This window comes from Taudactylus pleione, unplaced genomic scaffold (assembly GCF_031769625.1).
Source record: "Taudactylus pleione unplaced genomic scaffold, aTauple2 ptg000179l, whole genome shotgun sequence".
Taxonomy (NCBI): Eukaryota; Metazoa; Chordata; class Amphibia; order Anura; family Myobatrachidae; genus Taudactylus; species Taudactylus pleione.
This window is the reverse complement of record NW_028284581.1, coordinates 24,780,820-24,807,054: the sequence shown is the minus strand read 5'-3', so window position 1 is coordinate 24,807,054 and position 26,235 is coordinate 24,780,820. Positions and strand designations below refer to the sequence as shown.

General features: G+C 41.3%; 1 protein-coding gene across 1 annotated transcript in view; it reads left to right on the top strand.

The window, feature by feature from the left end:
* Positions 1-26,235, top strand: part of ZNF407 (zinc finger protein 407) — a 626,800-nt gene that overhangs the window by 26,325 nt on the left and 574,240 nt on the right. Inside the window, exon 2 of the mRNA XM_088475920.1 lies at positions 5,007-9,047. Within this exon, the coding sequence (XP_088332046.1) occupies positions 5,048-9,047 (4,000 nt within the window). The 5' untranslated portion in view covers positions 5,007-5,047. The remainder of the gene's footprint in view (positions 1-5,006; positions 9,048-26,235) is intronic.

The window sequence follows — 26,235 nt, the reverse complement described above, 5'->3', positions numbered from 1 at the left end:
TTCTAGGCATATATAATCAAACACTGTATTGTAATTTGTATGCAGATACTGCTCAACTCCGCTCCATCATTTCTTCTTTCACTTCAGTTCTAAAATTTATTTTACAGTCGTTTTTTCCATCTCTCTTGGATGAAATCCAAGTGCTTAAGGCTTAATATTGTAAAATCTGAAATATTTTACTCTAATTTACCTGTTTCATCAATTGCCATGTTCCTAGCCTCTTGTCATTGCTATTACATCAGCCAGTGTTCCTCTTTTCTTTTGTGTTTTACAGAGACTGATCCTCTATATCATTTTCATTTTACGTAAAGGGACAATAAATACCATTAGTAACTCATGAAACAAATGTGTTTATTTGTGCAGAAAGTACTGACTCTCTGACTTACTGAATGATCTGACCTACAGAAACCCTACAAAGTAGGACAATCAGTTGATCAGTAACCGGAGCCCTTGCAGCAGTACTTTGTGGACCTGTAGATGATCAGGGGGCCTGGACACTATTATACGGAAAAGCACAGCAACTCTGTCTTCCTATGCAGCTATTTTGCTTTAATATGCAAAATTAGCAGGAGGTGTCTAGTGTAAATAGATTCCTCCTGTATGCTTCTGTGATCCGCAGCTGCGTCCGAAGGCACAGCCTTTGGATCACTTGCATGATCTTCGGCCAGGATGGTTGGTCTGTTCACATTGCCGGTGCCAGGAAATCTCCATCTGAAGACGCAGATTCTGGTATCAGCACTCCCACAAAACAGAGGCGACGCGTCTGTTTTTTGGAAAGGACCTGGCTGCCTCCCCCCAAACAGCCGCAAGCTGCGGCTTAGGTGGCATTGCGTGCGATCATGTAGGACCCGTCCTGCACATGCGCAGGATGGGTCCTGCGCAGGCACCCCACCATTAGATTTGTATGTAAACCGTTGGTTTTGCTTACAAATCTGAATTTAGTCCAGGCTTCAGTATTGACAACTATTTGGTGATGTGTTCTAACTCTGGAATTAGTCTGAGTCAGTAGGGGGCTAATGTACGTTTTAACGTAAGGATCTTTTGTGTGTAGTTTACATTTTTATACTGTATGAGCACAAAAAAAAACTCTTCCGCTTCATCTGTATACAAATTCCATTGTGCTGTGCTTAGAGAGGTGGAACTGGGATAGAGGGGGTGGTGTAAGTGTTACAGTAAGGCATGTTCCCCCAAATGCAGCTCATGCAGACCCCATTAAACATGCAGAAGTGCCTGTCTGGAGGCTTACATCTTGCTGTGGTGCTGGTGCGCCATAAGAAGGACATCTCCTGCCTGCCTATCAAGTATTGGTGCTTATATCAACTCCTAGTTCATAATACGAGCTAATGATGATAACAAATAGCAGATACTTCTAATTGGCTGTGTGTGTCTTACAAACTCAAAACTATATAGTATAAATGAATAGTTGTCTGCAGTAGTTTATTTGCATTAGTTATATCTGCATTCAGTTCACATTATAAAATAAAATTTCCAATTGATTTTTAATGATGAACACAATGGATGTTTGTATTTATTTAAGCTTACTTATTTCTTTTATTTTGTACTTGCATATGCATTTCTTTTACATGGCAAATGCTGCTTTAGTATGGATTAGTAACAATGTGTAGGCACAGACAGATTGTCTTGTTGTATATTAAAGTACTATGTTGTATGCAAATTTGGCTCTTGTACCATCAACATTTACTACTACAGGCCTCCACACAGCAGCAACGGATTGTAGTAAATCCCCGATCCCCAGACACCTGGATTGGGGCATCGGGGAAATCGACTTGTTGTATTTCCCTGATTTGCCGACCCGACCACTAAATGTTCATCTACCAGAAAAATATTTGAACCAGCAAAAGAAGGATCAGAATTTCTAATAATGTCAAAGAATAGTCCTATAATATTAAATGAGCTGTTGCAATTATCACTTCTTGTATAGTGCACACAAGAGTTTAAAGGAATAAGGGAGAGATGTATTATAGCGGTACGCATCGTGCCTCTATGCCTCGCCTGTTTACCGAGGCGAAGCAGGAAGCACTACCGATGAGATGTATTAATATCTCATCTGCCAGAGTGGGGGAGTGAAAACTCCCCCCTCCGGTGATCCCCGCCAGAGCCCACAGCGCTTCAGCCTAGTGCTGATGAGCTGTGTCTCACCTCCCGGCCAGCTCCACTGGACATGCGCGAGATATCGCAAGCAGCCCGGAGCCGGCAACTGCCACCACAGCCAGGAACAGTGCTGTCCCTGCTGTGGTGTTAGGGCAACTTCAGCTGTAGCTGTCATGTTCGATAGCTGCAGCTGTCGGAACGTTCAGTGCCCCTGTCATTTAACACTGAAGAATACATGGGGGAGAAGCGGTATCGGCGCACCTAGGGGGGTATTAGCTGCCGGGTTTACACCATGGCTAACTGCCGGCCAAAATCCCTGCGGTGCGGGGAAAGGCTATTCAATTAAATAGCCTTTTTCCTGTGCCAAAAACACAGGACTTGCGCGAAAACACACTGATTCGCGTAAACAATAGGTTTTTTTTTCCCCGTGCGCCAGCCTGATTTGGTGTTTTTTCCACTGACTTTATCTCGCACCCCCATGACCTGCGAGCTTCAGTCTGACTGTGGGCTCCCTGGTGCGGGGTAATTCCTACTAATTGAAAAGCTCTGGCGTGTACCCCGTGGCTAATTGAGTTCTCCCCCTAATGTGCGCTGATACCCCTTCTGTTACACATCCACTCTCATCTCTCCCTAAGTGCTGTATGACAAGTTTTCGTAGTGAATATAATGGAATAAAATTAAAACTGGGAGGCAAAAGGGGTGTGACCACTTGTAATGAAAATGCATGTTTTTGATTCTATTTAACATACTTAAAGTTGTACTATGTATTATAAACCTAGAATGCAATTCCACATATTGCAATGTATGTTAAATTGACCACCTTACACCATGAATATTCAGTCTCGATTTCAAAATGATCGATCATAGCTATGCTTTTGTAATTGAATTGAGTCTTGCGTACATGTTGCCAAATCATCATTTTAATAAGGAACACATATAAATTACACATCTATCTATCTATCTATCTTATTCCTGTCTAATTCTAAGGACGTTAACCCATTGTAAGGGCTGCCTTGGGATACTGAAGGAGGTGGCGTCAATGAACATGATTTTGTAGAAATGTACTGTAAATCACATCATGATCTTTTAAAGTCCTATTCTGGGGGGAGGGGGAACAATTATAATTTATATTTTATTTTAATTTATTTATATATTTTTATTATATATTTATAATGTATTTTCTTTGCTAGATATGGTAATAGAAAGTTATTGCTGGCAAAGCCCATGCAGCACTAACACACTTAAATTGCTCATTAAGTTGCAAACTACTTTTGGTCAAGAAGGGCAGACAGAGCACAAGATTCACCTTTCTAATAAATAGGGTCACAAATAAGGGGCATGTGAACCCTGCGATCACTAATACAAGGTCATGCGATAACTTTCTACAGGCAGACCCGTCACAGAAAATAAAGAAACACTCAAAAAACATGTTTTACTATTTATTTAAGGACATGATAGTTTCAAAGAGTCAGTTACCCAATGTGCCTAAATAGGTAGATGAGTTATTTATATTGGTGGTAGAGGTAGTAGATTCCTATGTTCCGTACTGTAACCCACTTAAAGATCTTGCTGGCTGATAAAAGTTATTAACATGCTCTTGAATGCTATTTTGTCTAACGTTGTTGTTAATAATAATAATTTAATTTAGAAAAAAATAAATAACTGCGCCACTCCCCAGACCTGAGTTGGGTACTTTTTATATATATATATATATATATATATATATATATATATATATATATATATATATATATATATAATTTTTTTATTTTAACCGTGCTGGAAATTGTTCTTCAGTATTCTAATTTGGCCACCAGATGTCCTCACAACACTAATGTATCTTTATAAAACCATGAAGATCTCATTCTTGTTGGCACATCCAAGATTTACATTTTCTTCATTATATTTTTTTACAACTGCCATATTAAATGCATTTTTCCTATTTTTCAAAATTAAGTGTATGTTTACTTAAATTAATATGTTACTAAAGAATTGAAAACCTAAAATACCACTTTTGATGCTAATAAAGTAAAATAAAATAAATTATTTCCATGCACTTCTGCATATATACGAGAATGTCGCAATGGAGAAGCCTAATTCAGATGTTAAAGATGGATTAATCTACAGATCTTTGTGTGTATGCGTTGTAGTGCAGTCATTTTATAATTGTAGCTATTTGTGATGCTCCCTCTTGAATTTGACTGTGTCTAATTGATTATAAATTTTTTATTTTTCTCTTGCACTTTTATATAACTTGCCACTTTTGTGTTTATGCCATTTTAAAAACATAAATAACCAGAGAAAAAAAACTTACTGAAGAGTACGGTGAGCTGTAAAACTAATGCAGCAGTGAAGTATACTTATTTTTCTTGAATATACATTAGGCAAAATTAGTTGCACAATAATTTTAACTTTAAATATTTGTAATTTTGAAAAGCCCTTGAAATGTTGAATATTTTTTCTTGTTATTTATTTAGCGCATATATATTCCGCCCGCGCTTTACAGATAATATTTGACCATTCACATTAGTCCCTACCCCAGTGGAGCTTACAATCTATAATCCCTGCCACGTGTACATACACGCTATTTTTGTCGGGAGTCTTTTTAGATTGTGGGAATAAACTGGAGTACGCAGAGCAAACACAGGGGGAGAACATACAAACTCCATACATTTAGGGCCGTGGTACTAATCGAACTCAGTACTGTGGGGACATTAATGCTACAAGCTATTACACCAATCATGCATATATGTATGTTTTTTTGTAGCTCTTCAATATAATGCACATATGTTAGGTTTAATAATTCTTTGAGATATATAAACCATTGTTTTTTAAACCTATTTGCTACTGTACTTCTATATGTACTTTATTCTCTGTTTTCTTTACTCTACCAGGTAATTCTTCACATCAGTAGACATTTTATAATTCACTAAATATGGAGCAGGAAAAGAGTCAAGAAGACCAGCCTTTAGCAGAGGAAGCAGTTATTGTGGAGGAGATGGATGGTAAAACGAACAGCATTACAGAGGACCACTTGACTCAAAGTCTCAGAGAGTCAGACTATGCAAGTAATAAACGGCCACTTACACAGTCCTGTATTTCAAGTGAAATAGTCGGTGATGAGTTTGAAATCCCCTCATTGGCAAAACGAATAAAGCTTGAGACAGATGTGTCTATTCTAGATAATAAATGTAATGCAAATGATTGCCTACTTAATCAGCCTTGTGTACAAACAAATCAAACCACAATGGCGGCAAATGAAAGTGATTTGATCCCCAAAAAAGTACAGTCGCCACCTTGCTCAGAAGCACAATCTGCATTTAACCAAGATGAACATAGCGATCACAGAGTGATGCACTTTTCTGAAAAACGTACTGATTGCACTGTTGAGAATAATGCTGTCAAGAATTTAGAAATTGTAGGAGACCGCCTTTCCTCCAGTCCTGATTTAAAAAAGAATTTTGATGACCATGAACTTGGTATTACTTCAGTAAACACTTTGACTGGCGCTGCAGCTGAGATCAAAACACAAAACAAAGTCTTTTATTGCGAGCAGTGTGATTTCCAATGTTCAGCTGAAACGCTTCTGCATGCTCATGTTAGCCATGCGGCTCATCCTAAAAGGAAAGGTTCTCTGAAAGGAAAAAAACACAGACAGAAGAATAGTAACAAAAAAGTTAAACTCATCACTGATAAACGTGTAATAAATACATCTAATCCTCCCCCTGCTAAGGTAATAGACTGTACTGCTGTTTACAATGACTTGTCATCTAGCGAGGATAATGTGAGGAGTGTCCCAGTACTAGTGACATCATCAGGCAGAGGTGAAGACAAACTGTTGCACTGTGGTTCCACATTGGGTAATTCTGAAAAAAAGCTGAAGAGCAGGTTGAAGAATACCAAAACCTTAAAATTTATGAGAGATCAGTCTGAAACAGAAAAAGATGTAAAAATGTCACAAACTATTAGCAAAATAATAGCCAAGAGAAAGCATGACAGAAAGGAACACCAGAGAAGATGTTTGTTTAGGAAAAAATATGGTTTTAACCATTTGATAAAGCACTTACAGTTGAGTATTAATAAAAAAGGCAGACTTAAAGATTGGACTGTGCCCTTAAAGGGCAAATTAAAACCACCTATAGAAACATTACATATATATTCAGCAGCAGCAGAATCATTGCAAACGGTAACTACCACTGACCAGAATATGATTGAAGACATTGAAAGTACTAGCACATTACCTTCTTCTGTGTTTAGAATAGTACACACTACACAGCCTATGGAGCAGTATGGTTGTGTGTACTGTAAGAGTTTTGTTAACACCAAAGAGAACATGTTTCTTCATTTTTGGAGGAGACATGCAAAGCTGATGCAGTTTTACTGTCAAACATGTGGATATTCATGTGTGACACGAGGGGACTTTGAAAATCACTTCCATAATGACAAACATAAGAAAGGAAGTGTGGTGTTAAATTGTTATCTATGTGGGCTAGATGCTTCTCATGAGACAACCTTCAAAACTCACATGCGTGCCAAACACAAGATGTATTTCCATTGTAGTGTTTGCAAGGTTTACTTCAAATCACATGATGACCACCTGCACCATGAAACGGCAGAGGATCACATCTGGGAGCATGGACAAAACCCTGTTAGTTCTGATGAAGGCAAATTGGAATTAAAGGTCAGTCTCACAGATAGTCGTCCTCCAGAAGATGGAAGTAGTGCTACTGATGGTGCAGCTGAAGTAACAATTGATAATAATGTAGGAAATGAAGTTAGAAAGCCTCAGTTTAAATGCAAAAAGTGTTTCTATAAGACAAGGTCATCGACCGTCTTGACAAGACACATAAAGCGATACCACGCGCATGATTATCACTTTTTATGCAAGGCTTGCAATATCTACACAATGTATAAAGAAGGCATGGAAAGACACATTAAAAGAAGCAAGCATATTGAAAATGCTAAGAAAAACAACATTGGGTTACTTTTTGAGGAATGTATAGAAAAGGTATCGTTTGATGGGGATACAGAGCCAGCCATGTTACAGAAAGTGAATCCCCAATGTGATGACTTCCAGGCCGCGCCTACAAGCTCTGAGAGCACTGTACCTTCCACTGGAGAATCATTGTGTCCTAAGCACACCCAAAGTCAAACCACCCCCATTCTTGCAAATACACCCAAAAGGGGACGTCCAAAGGGAAATCTCTCAATCTCATGCACTCACTGTGGACTTATGGCATCTAGTGTTACAAACCTTAAAGTGCATATTAGGAGGAAGCATACACATCAGTACAACTATAAATGCAAGGTGTGTAATTATGACACTGTAACTAAAGGTGATATGGAACGACATTGTATAACCAAGAAGCATAAAAACCGTGTAGCAGAGCAGAAGATCAGCCAACAGAAATCCGAAATTGTGGTGACCACAGATGGTACAAAGTTTGAAGCTGCTATTAAGAAAAAAGGAAGCCCAGGTGCTACTAATGAACATGTTTATGTTGGTATATCATCCAACCTTTTGCCCTATTCTCAGACTGGACAATCTGTAAATACTGATAATGCAGTATCTCAACAAATAGAAACCTCTTTATGTGAGTCTCTCGATAAAGTTGTAGGAGAGAATCTTGGGCAGACTGTACACATTAATGTCAGTAATAAAAAATGTGCTAATTGTGTTTTTGTTGGAGAGACTGCTTCTCTAGCAATGCATGTGAAAAATACACATGGAAAAGAATTTGAGTACTACTGTAAGGCATGTGATTACTATGCTCTCACACACAGGGAAATGATCACACATGCATCTAGTGAGGAACATAAGGCTAGCCTTCAATCTCCTCAGTCCAGTACTTTGCTTGTGGAAACAGTGGCTTGTAGTTTACAGAGTTTGCCAGACGGTGTTTCTAAAGAATCATTTCAAGAAAAACCAACTGAAGGGCTAGTAGAATGTGATCAGGTCCCTCAATCAAATATAAGTCATTGCCCCTCTTTGCAGGGAAATAGTGATACACCCTTGGATGCTTCCAAAATTGCAGTTGGGTCTCAACTCATGGAAAATAGTGAAGTTCTAAAGCAGAACTATGAAGGAAACCCTGTTTTACTGGTAAAAGAGGGAAGGGAAGATAATATTTCCGTGCACTTTCCTGCACAAGCAGGCACTGATAAAGTATGTATAGGAAGTGCAGAGACTGAAGAAAAAGAGAAGTTTGGTAGAAATGATGAAACGGGTGTAGCTCAAGTTTCGGAGAATGAAGATGTAGCTGGTGATTCCTCAGGATCCTGTAGCACCGTTAACAACACAAGCAGTAGTATAAACAATGAACATTTATTTGACTCTTCAATTGTTAAACTCAAAATTGATTGTGACGAACACTCGGACAGTCATACAACCAGAGCAAGTCAGACTGTTGACCTTGAGCCTAAATTACTTGAGCCACAACTAATAAAAAAGAAAAAAACGAATGGCACTAAAGGAGATGCAAACCGAATACGATGCGATGACTGTGGTTTTTTGGCAGATGGACTCAGTGGGTTGAATGTTCACATTTCCATGAAACATCCAGTGAAAGAAAAACACTTTCATTGCTTACTCTGTGGTAAATCCTTTTTCACTGAAAGTAATCTTCATCAGCACTTGGCTAGCATTGGTCACAAAAAGAACGAACAGGCCAGCTTTGAAGAACTACCTGAAGGAGGTGGAACATTTAAATGTGTGAAATGTACAGAGCCTTTTGACTCTGAACAAAGTTTATTTATTCACATTAAGGAACAGCATGAAGAACTGCTTAGAGAGGTTAACAAATATATTGAGGAGGACACAGAGCAAATAAACCGGGAGAGAGAAGAAAATCAGGGAAACGTCTGCAAGTTTTGTGGGAAGGTCTGTAAAAGCAGCAATTCCATGGCGTTCCTCGCTCATATCCGCACTCACACAGGTATGTCAGCCAGGGGCAGATGTTCTGGGTATCAAAGTGTTTATGGCGGTTGTGAGATGTCAGTAAATAGATTAATAAATGAAATATAAATCAGAAATAATATGAAATCTGTCTTGCATTGCAAAAGTTATGGGACTTCTACATTTTTTACAGTAATGACATTATTCGTTCCAGATTGAGAGCACTTAAAAAATGTTAACCATTTCCAATGCTTCCAAAGGTGCCCATTTTGAATAATATTTAGGTTTAGGGTTTCTAAGCTGCAAAGAAAAATCATTGTATTATAACTCTACTTCATTACGGTATAGTGTAATATCCAGCTATTTCTATATGGACAAAATAAGAAATTAACATCTATTCAAACATACATAGCATTAGGATTGCGTAACATTACATTTTCTTTATTAGAATTATTATTACATAAAACAGCATGTCTGCAATTAACATGCAATTAGTGATATAAGTTCAAATTAGAATTGAGTATCTTCTAATTGTCAATTGGACACAAAGTAAATCAACAGTATTTACATGCTGTAGCAAAAGTCAGTTGACTTAATATCGACCCCAGAATTAATGCTATATTCCTTTATATACTGATCAGAATGTATCTGATCATTATTGGGCATGTTGGAAAACCGGGATAAAATGCCTGCTATTAATGATTCCACTAAGAGGCTCTAGTGTAGGCTGCAACTGATTGAGTTTAACCACTTACACAGAGTACAGAAATTAATTCACAACCGCTTATTAGATGTCCAATGATTGCTTTTGCTATTGAATTTCTTCTCTACCCTTTTCGTGTTGTCACTCAACTGTTGGGATGAACACCTGTCTTGAATTGTATTACTTTTTTTTTTTTTTTTAATTTATGACACGTTAAATATTTAGATGAATAACACTAGACTTATGCTAAACCAAAGTGCTGTAGGGATAGGTTGGTTTGGCAGCACACTGTAGGTAGGCAAGGGGGTGTTCTCTCATACGATCTTGTAGAAGTACTTCTCCAGTGATACCCAGATTTGAGGTTTATAAATAAATAAGTTCAGCTCAATTTCGGACAGAAACAATTTAGCTACACATTGGGCCTGATTCAGACTTGTATGCTGTACGGATGTTTTATCAGTTGAGCAATTATCGTCTGTCTGCACATGTGTCTGAGTCGCACTGCGCATGCATCAATGTACATTACTGAAGTTGCTCGCAGTGAGTATACGCAGTGTGATTTACAGGGAGCGTTTGGGAGAGTAATGGCAAGTGTCGCCTAAAAATGCAGGTGTGTTGCGACCGTACGGGGGCACATCACGCCCTGCGTCTGTTATTCCATACACAAGAAATATGGCTCCAGCGCCTCTGTTCCCGCGGCCATTCTGCATGACCATAGAGTTACTCAGGACTGCTGAAATCAAAGCATCTGTGAACGTGTGTGTATGTATGTATGTGTATATGTAGATAGATAGGTGTGTGTGTGTATATATATATATATATATATATATGTGTGTGTGTGTGTATGTATATATATATATATATATATTAGTGAAGTGGCAAATGTCATGGGATAGCAGTATGTAGAGGTAATAGAATATGTAATGGTAGGTAGCATCACCGTACCGTGACGTCTTGGAAATGCCCAGACCTGCATCAGTTGTACTCTGACATCTCATGAGTCAATTTGAACACCGACTAGGCTGCTCATGGCAAGACGACATGAATTATCAGTGTTTGAAGAGGGCATTATAGTGGGTGCCCGATGGATGGGATGTTCCATTTACAAAGTTCAACATTCCTTGATCTATGGTGTCGCGTGTGTACTGTGAAATACCTCACAGTTGTCAACAAGGCACCGTGCAGGCTGGTGGTGGTTCCATAGTGGTGTGGAAATTGTTCATGTGGCATGGGTTGGGTCCGCTGGTCCGCCTAAACACATCATTGACCATTAACCGCTACGTTGCATAGCTTGATGACCATTTGCAGTTCTTCATATACCCCCACAACGATAGAATATTCCAGCAGGATAATGCACTATGTAATTGGTCCCAAATTGTCCAGAATTGGTTCAAGGAGCATTCGGGAGCGTTTCAACGAATGGTGAATTCACCATGTTCACCCGACATGAACCCAATCGAGTATTTATTAGACGTGGTGGTGAAGTCCATTTGCACCAAAGATCGTGCACCTATAAATATCAGGAAACTGTGGAAAGTTATCCAGATGGCATTTGTCAACATCTCTCCAGAGTTCTTCTGTCCACTTGAAGAATCAAGACCATGTTTTGCCTGGCTAGAGGGAGTCGGACACAATACCAGACATCTATCCCTTGACTTTTGGCACCTCATTGTGTGTGTATATATACATTAGAGATATGCGGGTTCAGTTTTATTCGGTTCTTATCGCCAAATTATCGCAAGTTCGGATTAGTTCGGATTTCTCTTATTGGCTATCTTAAACACGTAACAGCCAGATAGCCAATATGATGCCGATTTGAGATCCGAACATATCCGAGTAAAACGGAACCGCACATCTTTAATAAAAGAATAAATAAATTGTGTGTATGTATGTGTGTGTATATATATATATATTTTATTTATGTGTATATTTTATATATATATATATATATATATATATATATATATACTAACACAGTCTGCCGGCACTCTGTAAATAACAGAACAACTTGCTCCGGTGCACATGAACGATCACTATCCAAAATCCAGAAAAAATGGCACTCAGGAGACAGCTTCAATGGCAAATAATTCGTGTATTCACATCAAACGTTTTCAGGGTCTCAGCCCCGTCATCAGGACAATACACACATACAAACACAAAACACTTACCACACCTCTATATACCCCACAAAAAGCCATCAGCTGTGCACCTGTTGCTTTGGACGCTAGGGCCTCCCACCGGAGCCGGCTACTGACGCACTTCCGGAACCTGCTTCAGCCGTCACTATGGGAACGACCCGCTTGCGTTCCACCAGCCGACCATCTGCATTCCATCACCCTGCAGCCAATCTCCTGAAACCGGGGGTCGCCATAGTCGAGGCCAGCAACAGATCCACTGTCACTTCACTCGCCAGGGCCTCCCTCCGGAGCCGGCTATTGACGCACTTCCGGAAACTGCTACAGCCATCACTACGGGCACAACAAGCTTGCGTTCCACCAGTCGGCCATCTGCGTTCCAGCGGCATGCGATCACTACCCTGGGACCGAGGCTCACCACAGACAGCCCAAACATCAGAGCACCTAGAGGCCAAAAAAATACAATTTTATACACCAATAAATACATAAATAAAAAACAAAAATAAAAATAAAAAACAAAAAACAAACAAACAATGTACACATGTCTATGAATAAACATCAAGCATCTAACATATAATAAATATAATTACTGTATTCTAAATAGAAGTCCCTAAGAAAAAACAGAGTACGGACTCGAGATGATATAATAGAGAGGCACAGATTCAGAAGACATAAATATATCCTATAAAATTAAACCATTAGAAAACTGGGTTACAGAATGGCTACAGAAGGCTGTTCCAGTTAATTTTATCGTTGAGTCCACAAGGTTTAGTGGTACCCAAGCGAATGATCCACCTAGATTCTTTAAATAAGAGACACTTAGCCCGGTCCCCCCCACGTAAAGATGGCGGGACATGATCGATAATGAAATATTTAAGCGAATCAAGTGGATGACCAGCTTCACCAAAATGTTTAGCCACCGGTTGATCTATATATTTACCATTCAAAAACAAACGAATGGCTGAACGATGAGCAGACATCCTTTCTCTGAATTTCCTTGTGGTCTGACCCACATAGTACAGTCCACATGGACATATAATAACATATACCACGTAGGCCGTCAGACACGTAAGCACAAACCTGATGTCATATACGGTATTATTATGTGGGTGTTTAAACGTCTTGCAAGGTGTTAAAAATTTGCAAGTTGTGCACCCACTACATTTATAGCATCCTGGTTGTTTGTAACTCACATTAGGTAAAGGTCTAGTATTAAAATTAGAGATATCAGAGTGGACCAATCTGTCCCTTAAATTGCGGCCCCTTTGGAAAGCTGCTAAAGGTCTCTTGTTACTGAACATGGGCAAATCTTTGTCAGTGCTGACAATAGGCCACAACGCCTTAGTTGCTCTCCTAATAATAGGGCTTGCCACGGAGAATTCACTGGTCCAGGGAATAATATTACTAGAGTCCCGCTTTGTTGGATTCAACAATGCGCCTCTCTGCATTTTAAGAACCTCTCTTTTCTGCTCATTAAGCAAATCGATGTTGTATCCTCTAGAAACAAATTTATTGATCAATAAATCCAGCTCATATTCTACCCCAGCAGCGTTACTAGTGATGCGGGCAACCCGCATCATCTGAGACCGTGGCAACCCTTTCTTAAGGGCCGGAGGGTGATGGCTTGATGCCATCAAAAACGTGTTCCTATCGGTGGACTTACGATGTACAGCTGTATGAATCTTACCATCCACCACAGATATATTAACATCCAAAAAATTGGCGCTATGGGCACTGTAGGAGAATGTAAATTTAACAGGTGAGTTTGACTGATTGATGTTTTGCATGAGTGTTTCAAAACGTTGTTCACCTCCCAACCAGATAAGAAACACATCATGTATATATCTGGTGTACATCAATATATATTTGCTAATATCTGAATCCTGGAAAAACGTACGTGCCTCTTGGGAAAACATATATACATTAGCATACGAGGGGGCCACGGCTGAACCCATGGCACACCCTCGTAGCTGCAGAAAGAAAAACCCATCAAATAAGAAATAATTACGGCGCAATGTTAACTCCAAAAGATTCAGAAAAAGTTGATGGTCAAACACTGAAGTAGATAAATTATCTGTGAGGAATTTTTGCATAGCTTCCATACCCCCATCATGGGGTATGCAGGTATACAAACTGCATACATCTAGGCAGCACAGTAGTGCCCCATCTGGTAGTATATCAATATCAATTAATTTTTTAAGGAACATCGTGGTGTCTTTTAAAAAAGTCGACTGTTGGTATAGGAGTGGTTGCAAGATGCAGTCCAATAACTGAGACACCGGCTGTAGCAAGGATCCACGGGCAGATATTATTGGCCTGCCCGGAGGGCAAACTGGGTCCTTGTGTAATTTTGGCAGGGTATATAGAACAGGGACTTTCGGGTATTGAACTTCCAGAGTTTTATACACTCTTAGATTGATTAAATTATTCTCTTTAGCTGTTGATAGAACTCCCGACAGTTCTTTCTGGAATTTCGTAGTAGGATCACCTTGTAGTTTAGAATAAACTGCCACATCTGCTAATTGACCGTAGATCTCCTTTCTGTAATCATCGATTCCCTGAATTACAATCGCCCCACCCTTATCGGCTGGCCTGATAGTAATATCCTTATAGGATTCCAGATCTTTCAATGCCCGGAATTCCATTTTAGAGAGATTAGGTTGTGTTTTACAGGGAGTAGATACATATCTACTGACAGAATTATCCAATAACCTACTAAAGGTTTTTAGCGATGCATTAGATGATGCCGGATCAAAGTTAGACCTGGCGGCTTTTCTCAGGAAGGTGTCTTGAACAGATACATTGTCCGATAAATTAGTATCACGATAATGTTCCTTCAATCTAAGCTTTCTGGAGAATTTGTGTAAATTAAACTTCCAGCTAAATTCATCATGCCTGTTGGTAGGTATAAAACTCAGACCCTTATTTAACACACTGTATTCATACGATGTAAGGATACGGTCTGATAAATTAAAGATAGCTATTTCTTCCTGCTGGTCACTTTTCTTCCCCCTCTTCCCCTGCCCCCCCCGGCGGGTGGGAGATCGTCTCTGGGGTCTAGGGTATTTGTAGGTGCCACATCTAAAGGGACTACTGTTGTCCCAGCCTCCTCCGTCTCAGACATCCTGAAATCGCTGTCGCTACTAGATTTATAATAGTCACTCTGAGAGCCCGGGCCCTTTTTCTGCCATGGTCGTCTTCTCCTAGTTGTAGTTTTATTAGAGTGATACATGTCACCACCATATAGCCATTTGTACACCTTATTTTCGTCATAGTCTGCATCAACTGCCATCTTTTTCCGTCGCTTGAATTTAAGTAATTCTTTGCGATACTGTTCACATTGTGATTCCAGTTTAGTTAACCAGTTCTGTCTGGTATCCCCTCCAAGCGTAGTAGCGTAATCCTTTTCAAATAACGCAATTTTTGTCCTTGTAACAGCTAGTTCTTTATTAGCTTCTTCAATCACAAGGATCATAAGATCAAAGGCACATTTGTTTAAAATCGCAATCCATTTGCGTACAAAATCAGGGTTATTACGTCCGATCGTAGGGACATTATGTACCCTGAACCCTCTAGGGATTTTATGCTCCCGAAAATAATCAGATAACGACACACTATGGAGTAGAAAATCAATTTCTCTGCGTTTTAATTTCCACAACTGGAAAAAAAGGTCCTCTGTATTTAATATAGGGTCAGAAGTCGCTACACTCTCTTTTGATAATATCTTTTCAATTTCTGCTTGAGAGAAACTAAATGTTTCACCCATTGGTGTTGTTAGTATACCAAAGCTTCCCGCCGGGTCCTGGCCGTGGCCTGTACCTCTGACCGGGTCCATTGTGTATAGATGGGTGAACTATATGATTCATAGAACCATATACACAGCAGTGGAGTAATGTCTTTAGTGTAGATAAAGTCTCAGAAAAAAGTCTTATAGGATGAAATCCAAGTTAGGTGCCTTGCAACAGGTGCTGATGAGCACACCAGTCCCCAAACAGCACAAATACAAATACTAACACAGTCTGCCGGCACTCTGTAAATAACAGAACAACTTGCTCCGGTGCACATGAACGATCACTATCCAAAATCCAGAAAAAATGGCACTCAGGAGACAGCTTCAATGGCAAATAATTCGTGTATTCACATCAAACGTTTTCAGGGTCTCAGCCCCGTCATCAGGACAATACACACATACAAACACAAAACACTTACCACACCTCTATATACCCCACAAAAAGCCATCAGCTGTGCACCTGTTGCTTTGGACGCTAGGGCCTCCCACCGGAGCCGGCTACTGACGCACTTCCGGAACCTGCTTCAGCCGTCACTATGGGAACGACCCGCTTGCGTTCCACCAGCCGACCATCTGCATTCCATCACCCTGCAGCCAATCTCCTGAAACCGGGGGTCGCCATAGTCGAGGCCAGCAACAGATCCACTGTCACTTCACTCGCCAGGGCCTCCCTCCGGAGCCGGCTATTGACGCACTTCCGGAAACTGCTACAGCCATCACTACGGTCCAGGAATGATGATGTTCGTCCATGTAAGATGACGTTTTGCCTCTTTCTGAGTTCCGTTTTTTTGGAGGGAAAAATCCGAACTCCACGTGCAAACTCGAACCTATCCGAGCCTGCACATCCCTAATATATATATATAGTTTAAAATAAAGTACGTGGTAGGCGTCTGTTCGGGCTAATATCAAGAACCACTGGATGGATCTTGATGCAGTTTTCACTATTCTATAGAGCATTTGTCGAGGAAAGTTTAGGTGTATGAAACATTAATGTATGACAAAAGGGAGCTGAACAGTGACGATTTTAATGAAGAAAGTAAACGGAAAAACGGATGTCCGAGCGCTTTCTTGACTTACGATGCCTAAACCGTTAAAGATATATCACAACAATGAACTTCATTTTATACCATGTAGATATTCATACGTATTATCCGGTTTCTCCAGAAAAGTTAATGTAAGCCTTGTTTACTGAAACTTACAAAGTTTTCCCCATTTATTACCGGTCCTATTTCATTTCAAACGAGTCCAATTCCTGGTAAGAGTCTGCTTTGGCATGACAATAAACAAAGCACAGGGACAGACACTTAACGTGGCTGGAGTTGACCTAAATAGAAACTGTTTTTCCCATGGGCAACATCACGTGGCCGTTTTGCGCGTCTCGTCAAAACGAAATCTTTTCGTGTTGATGTCAAGAGGAAAAACGACTAATGTCGTCTACAAAGCAATCTTATAAGAACTCAATTAAAAAAGTCAATCGCCGTAAATTCATAGTTGTTTCCGTGCAAAGTTGGGGCGGTTCGCTAGTATATTAGTCAGCCAATCACGCAGCCTGAGTAAACTCCTATGTGCACCTGTGATGCAGATAGGGAGCAGGCTGATCAAGGCAAACCAATGAACGGTGACTAGGCGGGGTCCCCGACTGGAATCCTGGCTCATACCATGTCTGCCTCAGTGCAGTCTGTCAATCACCAGGAGCCAAGGTAACCAGGGACGCCCAGGCACTGTCAGCCGCACTGTAATGGAAAAGTACTATCAGTACAGGGAAAGCAAAGAGAGACTCAAACAGAGATATCCGTGAGCAGTGTTAGACCCAATGTAGCCTAATGTGCTCACCCAAAACGAGACAACAACTGCACTTGGAAATATAACAATTAGAGACATAAAAATAAAAAATAAACGATAAACAGCAGCAGTCAAAGTACAAAATACACACGGAGGCAGGCTTGGACTGGCCCACAGGGATGCAGGGGAAACCCCCGGTGGGCCCCACTGCCTGAGGGCCCACCACCCCCCCTAGGGATCAGGTTTCAGACTGCTCGCTTGAATTATACATTAGATTTGTTACAGTACATTACACTGCACAGGACTATGGTGTATATTCTACAATGCATTGCTGTTATTACTCTGGTAAGTTATCATGCAGTAGCAGTATTTAAGCAAGTATGGGATTCCTATCACTGCATTACATCGGGGGGCCTTCATGCTCCAGTCCGACACTGCACAGAGATGTCAGTGTGCTCACTGTGTTGTGCCACACAATACAAAACACATAGGCAAATCCATATATGAAATCGTGCACACAGCGGTGCAGGGCATGTCAACTTGACATATCAAGTGCAGTCCATATTGGAAAGTTCTACTGGCATCAGCCTCCATAGCACTGTCCGGACACACCATAATAGAGTCAATGGATGATGGTAATCAGAAAAACAACAAAGCACACGGCAGTGCAAAAATATCAGGAAAGCACTAAACATTTCAGAGAAAATGGGGAAAAATTAATAGACGGTGTGCTATACACCAACAGATGGAGAAATCTAGAGAACATCGGTGTAACATGGAAAATCTATGCGACATGTCCTGTCAAAAAATAGTAACCAGAAAAAATAAATCACAAAAAGCATCCCATTTTAAAGTCTTCGTTGAGACCAAGGGGTGCTAGACAATTCAATTTGTAAATCCATTGTAGCTCCCGTTGGAGTAAAATCTTCTCACGATCCACACCCCTCCTTAGGGGAGAGATATGAGCCAAAATGAACCATTAAGTTGACTCACAGTGTGCCCTTTTTCCAAGAAATGTCTAGCTACTGGCATATTCTTTAAATCCAACTGCTCAATTTTAGAAAGAAGACATTTCTTGATGGAGGATCAGTGTTGTCCAATCCTTTCCTTAGCAGCCTTGTAGTCTTTCCCACATATAGGAGATTGCAAGGGCATTGTAGAATATAGATGACATACTTGCTGCTACAGTCCAGGTGATGTTTAACGGTGTATTTACAAGAGTCTTGAGGGTTAAGAAAATACATTGACAATTTGTGCACCCCGAGCACTTGAACACTCCAGGTTTCTGGCTCAACCAGTGCGACTTGACTCTGTTTCTTGGTAGGATCAGTGACCTTTTAATTTATTAGGGTTATTCATAATAATACTAACACTGAAGTGGCTAAATGCCAACTTAGGGAGATGCGTGATAGTTTTCTTCAAAGCGGGTATAAGCAGATCAGTATACAGGGTTGCCTCGGATGATCTTTGTCACTCAATACGATGAGATGTCCTTGAATGTGTCTAACTCAATCAGGAGGCATTGGCCCATTATCAGCACTGACCAAAGCTTGGGTGCTTTGTGTAGGGAACCTCCAATGATAGACCCGGAGAGAAATTGAAAGCTATTGCTGATTCATCCGGTCCGAATAAGGATTCCATTCTGCGGGATAATACTTGGCTTATGACTCAGAAACCTGGGTGCATCAAATGTGCAGGATGCACCACTTGCCGATCTATAGTTCCAGGTGTGAGGTTTCCCCACCCACAAAATGGCAGCCCAATACCAATTTAATATAAGTTGCATTGTTTGTTGGAATATATTTGCTGACTTGCCCGTGTGGGCTATCATACGTGGGAATGACCACGTGTAAATTCCGGGAGAGGATGACCACTCACCATACCTCGATACGCCAGGCGTTGGCAACTGGTGCAATGGATAAGCCTGTGGCCAACCATTTTTTTAAATTGGGACACAAAGTTACTTCTTTGAGGTGTCGTATAATTGAGTGGATCCCTCTGCCTGTAGGTGGAGGAGATCGGGCTCTGATCAGAGCCGGATTTAGACCTCATGGGGCCCTAGGCAGGATACCAGTTTGGGGCCCCAGTCCCTCAAACTACCCTCATCACAGCCCCTCATATCCTCTCCATCACAGCCCCTCTCAATCCCCCTCATTACAGTCACCTCCATCACAGCTCCTCATGTCCCCTCTTCACAGCGGACCTTCATCCTAGCTCATTCCCCCCCCATGGAGCCCCTCACAGCCCATATCCCCCTCATCAAAGCCCCTCCATCACAGCCCCTCCTCATAGCCCCCTCCATCACAGCCCCTCCTCATAGCACCCTCCATCACAGCCCCTCCTCATAGCCCCCTCCATCACAACCCCTCATAGCCCCCTCCATCATGGCCCCCTCCATCACAGCCCCTCCCCATATCCCCCTCATCACAGCCTGCTCCATCATAGCCCCCTCCATCACAGCCCCTCCTCATAGCCCCCTCTATCACAGTCCCTCCCCATAGCCCCCTCCATCACAGCCCCTCCTCATAGCACCCTCCATCACAGCCCCCCACTTAGACTTACCTGGTCCTGGTGTCTCCAACAGCGGCAGCAGAAGACTGGTGGCGGGGGACAGGTCTCGCTGCGACGTCAGCGGGAACCTTCCTGAGCGCTGCGGCGCACTTGTGCAGGCAGCTTTATCAGTGATACAGTCTGCCCAGAGGCTCTCTGGGAGTGGAGGCGGGACCTCGTGACATCATGACATCACGTACTCGCGCATGCTCCTCTGGGAGCGCTGTGATCATGTAATTTCTTCAGGCAAAGTGGCCCATCGGGCCCTAGGCGAGCGCCTAGGATGCCTAGCGGGAAATCCGGCCCTGGCTCTGATCCTAAAGAAACTGGAAAGCAAGATGGATTTTTCGTCTTGGGACTGTGACTCCTCATGGTCTAAATGAATGTAATCTTCTGAATATATTTTTGTTGTGGTGTGATTAACCTGATTGTGTAGATTGGGGTCACTTAGAAAATGATTGCTGGTGTTTATGCCCAACCGGAACTGACGCTTTTTGCGTTCCAGGATTGACATTGGCTGGCTGTTTTGGCGCCATTATGTTGATTGTTTGTGGTATATAGGGGGCCTGTTAGATAGGGTGTAGTTCACTGATGGATCCCTATGGATATTGTATGCTGACATTGGTGAATCAAAGTTGTGCCTCCTGAGTCCTGTTGGGACTGAAACATTGAGCGATCTACCTATTGTCTATTCTACCATGTGATAAATTAAAAATTGATTCCTTTTTATCTGCAAATTTGAACCTGGTGAGTGCCCATTCTTTTTTCTATATTTTGGATCCCCTAACCCTGATATCAGGGAAGACACCCCAGTCGCTTATGTACTTTTGAAGATGCAAGTGCAACCTATTATGAAATTAAAATTTTTTATTTTTGATTGGTAGTTTTTCTAATTACATTTGAGCCCCTGATAATAGGGGACTGTGTATAAAAATAGTTGCAATTCCTACACGTTTCGTGCAATATTTTTGTTCAACACCTTGAATTTAAGCTGAAGGTCTACACTTCAGTTGCATCTCCATTCAATTTGAAATCCATTGTGGTGACACTTCAGTTGCATCTCCATTCAATTTCAAATCCATTGTGGGGGTTTTACAGTATACATTGCCCAGAGCATCACACTGCCTCCGCCAGCTTGCCTTCTTCCCATAGTGCATCCTGGTGCCATCTCTTCCCCAGGTAAACTACGGACACACACCCGGCTGTCCGCATGATGTAAAAGAAAACTTAATTCATCAGACCAGGCCACCTGCTTCCATTGCTCCCTGTCCAGTTCTGACGTTCATGTGCCCATTGTAGATACTTTTGGTGGTGGTCAGGAGTCAGCATGTACACTTTGTCCAATCTATGACTTTCTATCATAGCCAGCAATTTGTGCTACAGTAGCTCTTCTGTTGGATAGCACTAAACGGGCTAGCCTGCACTCCCCATGTGCATCAGTGACCCTTTGATTCCCATCACTGGTACACCTTTCTTAGACCACTTTTAGTAGGTACTAACCACTGTGTATCAGAAACGCCCAACTGGAGATGCTCTGACACAGTCGTCTAGCAATCAGTATTTGGCTCAGATCCTTGAGCTTGCCCATGTTTCACTTGCTGCCTAATATATCCCACCCCTTGTCAGGTGGCATTGTAATGAGATAATCAATGTTATTCAGTTTAGATATATTAGATGCTATAAAAGCCACATTCTTTAAAATCTTTTGAGTAGCAGCAAATTGGTTAATTATAAAATATTTTCCTTTTGCTCATCAAAGACGTATAAATAGGTTTATAATAATAATTTCATCTTGCTAGTAGACATTGTGCAATGAATACAAATTCTAATATATAGGACCTGGTTAGAGGACCCATATAAGCCCAGATATAAGTGAATAAAATGAAAGCGAAGATGCTAATGGAGTTCTCTTTAGAATTCTTTATGCCAATGTCTGGTCAAGACATGTTGCTTATAATTGATGTGTCCATTACTTGAATTCTCTTGTAATTATAGTCAATAAGTCTTGTAAATGTGTTAAAGCTCACTAAAAGCATACAAATTCAAGAACAGAGTAAGGCTAATAATTTAAAATAATCAATGTAGGCATTTCAGCACTTAATTTCCCTTGTGTGTTGATAGCTGATCATTCTTAATCCATTAAGATTTATTTAGTCGTTTACAATGCAAAATAGGTTTGCACTGGTCACTTGTGCCATTTGAAAATGTCCACCAGGTTAAGTGCAGAATGTAGTCCATTATTCTTCCTTGACTATATGTATTAATTGCATTTAAAATCAAGTTAATGTGTATGTGAAAGTGAGGTAACTATCAATATGTGACAGAGCAGCCTTACTTATGTAAGTTACATCATTGATTGTAACATTTAGTAAAAGTTAGCATACCTTCTATATAATTTGTAGCGTTCCCTCAAATTTGCTTTAATTGCTGTTTGAAATGGCACATCAAAACAGAGCTGGCACATTTTCTGCAAATTCCTATATGTTAAACACTAAGGCACTCTGGACCTCATTCAGTCTCTTGCTAGATGCGTTTGCTCGCATACAGCGTATGCAAATTTTTCACTTTGGCTGTGCGAGCGATCGCTCTGTGTATGCTGACACCCATTAGCCTATGTAGAGATGCCCACTAGCGCACGTCATCTTCAGGAAGTGTATTAAAACATTGGTACTTCGAGCACCATCGGTAGCGATCGCAGCGCTTGTGGTTGCCTTACCCTGCCGCAAGCACTGCGAGGACTTAAGTATAAAAAACAAGCATATGACGTGTGCTATGACGCTGCCTGTTAATTATGCACGCCTTAAAAACGGCGTTGAAACACTCAGGCACGCCTGTGTTCGCACCTCCACTCCCCCGTTATTAGTGTCCTGCCCCAGTTACCACCCACAAATGGTCTCTCCTGTCACTGATTTCACTGGGCTGGCTTTGGTAGGTGAGCGAACGGGCTGCGATCGCACAGAGTAGTTTGTGCACGCGCAGAACAAAGCATGCGCATTCGCAAACCATCGAGCCGCTTGAGAGCACACAGCGCTTGCGAGAGACTCTGAATGAGGTCCTCTGTTTGTTAATGCAAATTTTGTGTGAGTTGCCCACATCAAATACTTTCTTGAACAGAAGTGAGAAAGAAGAAATGTATATAATAAATGGGTTTAGTGAGTTTTAATTTGCTTGTTTTCAATGGGGATAGGTCAGCTGTGTGCTACAGTATGTAGCTCTAGTATGTATAAGCACTTCAAGCAACAGTTATGTGGACAGGAATAATAGTTTTTTTGGGTTCATGTGTATTTTGCTGCACATTGTTCAAGCTTCCCAATAGTAGAAGGATGTCTTGTGGTGTCAACAGGGATTGCTTTTAGTGTGAGTGCATGAGTGCTAGGAACTGCTGGTGAGGTCTTTCTCAAATTTCATGTACCTGCCAGCATCTGAAAATCCAGTGGCGCCAGTATATACTTTGGTCTCATCTGACCAGACTATATTCTCCCAGTATTTCACAGACTTGTCCAAATGTTGTGCAGCAAACTTTAAACAAGCTTCAACATGCTTTTTCTTCAGCAATGGAGTCTTACGTAATGAGCGTGTATACAGGCCATGGCGGTAGAGTACATTACTTATTGTTTTCTTTGAAACAAATGTGCCTGCTAATTCTAGGTCTTTTTGAAGCTCTCCACAAGTGGTCCTTGGCTCTTGGACAACACTTATGATAAATCTTTTCACTCCTCGGTCAGAAATCTTGCGAGGAGCACCTGGTCATGGCCGGTATATGGTGAAATGATGTTCTTTCCACTTCCGGGTTATGGCCCAACAATGCTCACTGGAACATTCAGAAGTTTAGAAATCATTCTGTAACCAATGCCATAAGTATGTTTTGCAACAATAAGATTGTGAAGGTCTTGAGAGAGATCTTTGCTTTTATCCATCATGAGCTGTTTCTTGTGTGACACCTTGGTAATGAGAATCCTTTTTATAGGCCATCAGTTGGGACCGAACCAGCTTATATTAATTTGCACTGACATGGGGCAGTTTCTTTCTAATTGCTTTCTAATTACTGATAGATTTCAGCTGGAGTCTTGGCTTTCCATACCTTTTTGCACCTCCCTTTCTTCATGTGTTCAATACTTTTTCCCTGTGTCATTTCACATTATTTCACATAACTTAATTTATTTACATCTATGGTTTGATTTCTTTGCATGTGTGGATTGCATGGGTCGTTGCTGACATTTGGTGAATATTTCATTACAATAGCCACATTACAAATCTATTTACTGAGAAAAATGTTCATGTGTTAAATACTTATTTTACCCGGTGTGTGTGTGTGTGTATGTATGTATGTGTGTGTGTATAAAATTTATATATATAATATAAATAATCTTTATATTAATCTTTATCAAGGCTCTGCACTCTCATCCGCAAGTAACAGCAGGGCTAGGGTGTTCGGCGCCCCACTGTAAATTTGCGCACACCTACGAATATGTCCTCTTGACATGTCATATATAAACCCCTTATTCACATTACACCACGTAGTAGAGCCCCTTATACACATTATGCCACACAGTAGTGCCCGTTATATACCTACATAACTGCACAGTCGAGCTCCTTATTCACGTTTTGCCACACAGTAGAGCCCCCCGTAGCTATCTGTTACTAATGAGTGGTCTAGGCCTAATGCCCAGCCTGCCTACCTTAGGGGCACATAAAGTGACCTGGGTCTAATGCCCAGTCACCTTTACTTGTGGCATGGGCAATTTGCCCGCCTAACATGCCCCACAGGCCTGTAACCTGATTGCATCCACGTGCCTAATGCCTGACACCTGGTGGTCTAGGGAGGAGGAGTGGTAAATTACTGGTGGCTAAGGCCGCTTACTAGTAACTTGGGAGAGGCTGCTGTGGAGAGCTTAGTTTAGCTCTTTGCTTCACACCACCTGCAGCACTCTCCTGTCCTCATCATCTTCTTCTGACGCTGGCCAGCAGTGCCATATTCTGGCCTCTGATACGGCTGATGAAGCTTTTCAAGCGATGTCCTCTTCTATTGATTGCCGCTTGGCTGCTTCTAATTGAATGCCGGTCCACAACCCACAATTGGCTCACGCCATGTTCAAATAGCCCCTGATGCGTAGAAGCCGCCTATTTGCAAATCGCGATTGGCTCGCGGTCGGTGCTAAATTAAAATGCACCACACCCACTTACACTTGTGCTTATTAAAATAGCAATCATAGCGGCTGTTGTTAACCCTGCTTACCGCATAGCGTCAGCCCTGATCAACAGGTGGTGTTCCCCTCAATGGTTGCTTATGTCAGCAACCACAGTATATAAGCACTCGCCACATTATCACTAATCATATATAGCTTATTTTCTTGTGCATAGTTCATACAGAAGCCAAATATAATCAACATTTTGATTACACATGGATCTTCGTCAGGGTGGCTTTTCACACAGCATACAGTAGCAGCCGTATGGCAACAATAGATTACATGTATGAGGACACATTTGTATATTGAATCGGTATGATATACTGACAGCGAAAAATCCGGCGGTTCTCATACGGACACCGGAAGCCCAATGAAGAAATATCCCGACGGGCACGTAAGTACCCCAATCCTCCCTTCACCGCCCCCCCCTTCTCCAGTGGTACCTAACCCTAACCCCGCCTTCCCGCAAACCTAAACCTAACCCCCTCCCCCCCCCTCGGCTAAGAGCTAACAATCCCCGCTCACCTTCATTCAGGATGCCGGCCATAGCAATTTCGTTGTCAGGCTAAAGAGAGAGAGAGAGATCTATGTAGGTGTGTAAAATATTGTAAAGGATACCATATAGGAGGCTGTTTAAGTAAATTTTTTGCTTGGTACTAATCATTGTTTTGCTTTAGACATTTTAAAATGTTTGTTTAAAACTGCAGCATGGTGGGTATCCAATTAGCTCCGAAAAATTTTTGGACGTAAAAAACTTGTTTTTCGCTGTTTTTTTTAATTTATCGTGCTATCCAATTAAACCCCGTTTATTACGGCCGAAAAGTCGTGGACCTATTTATTTTCTCTGCAGTGATCTGGAAAGAAACTCCACCTTATGAGGGATTTGGTTTCGCCTGCCTGAGGTAGGCAAAACAAAATCCCTGATAAGTGCCGGTTTGGGGGCTAAATGGATAGCCCTGGGAGAGGTAATTAGCCGCTGTAATTTACTGCAGCTAATTGGATACCCCTCTTAGTAGTTATAACTACATTTTTGTAGCATAATGAAACATTTTCATCATGAAGTGGCAGATGTATTCTGTCAT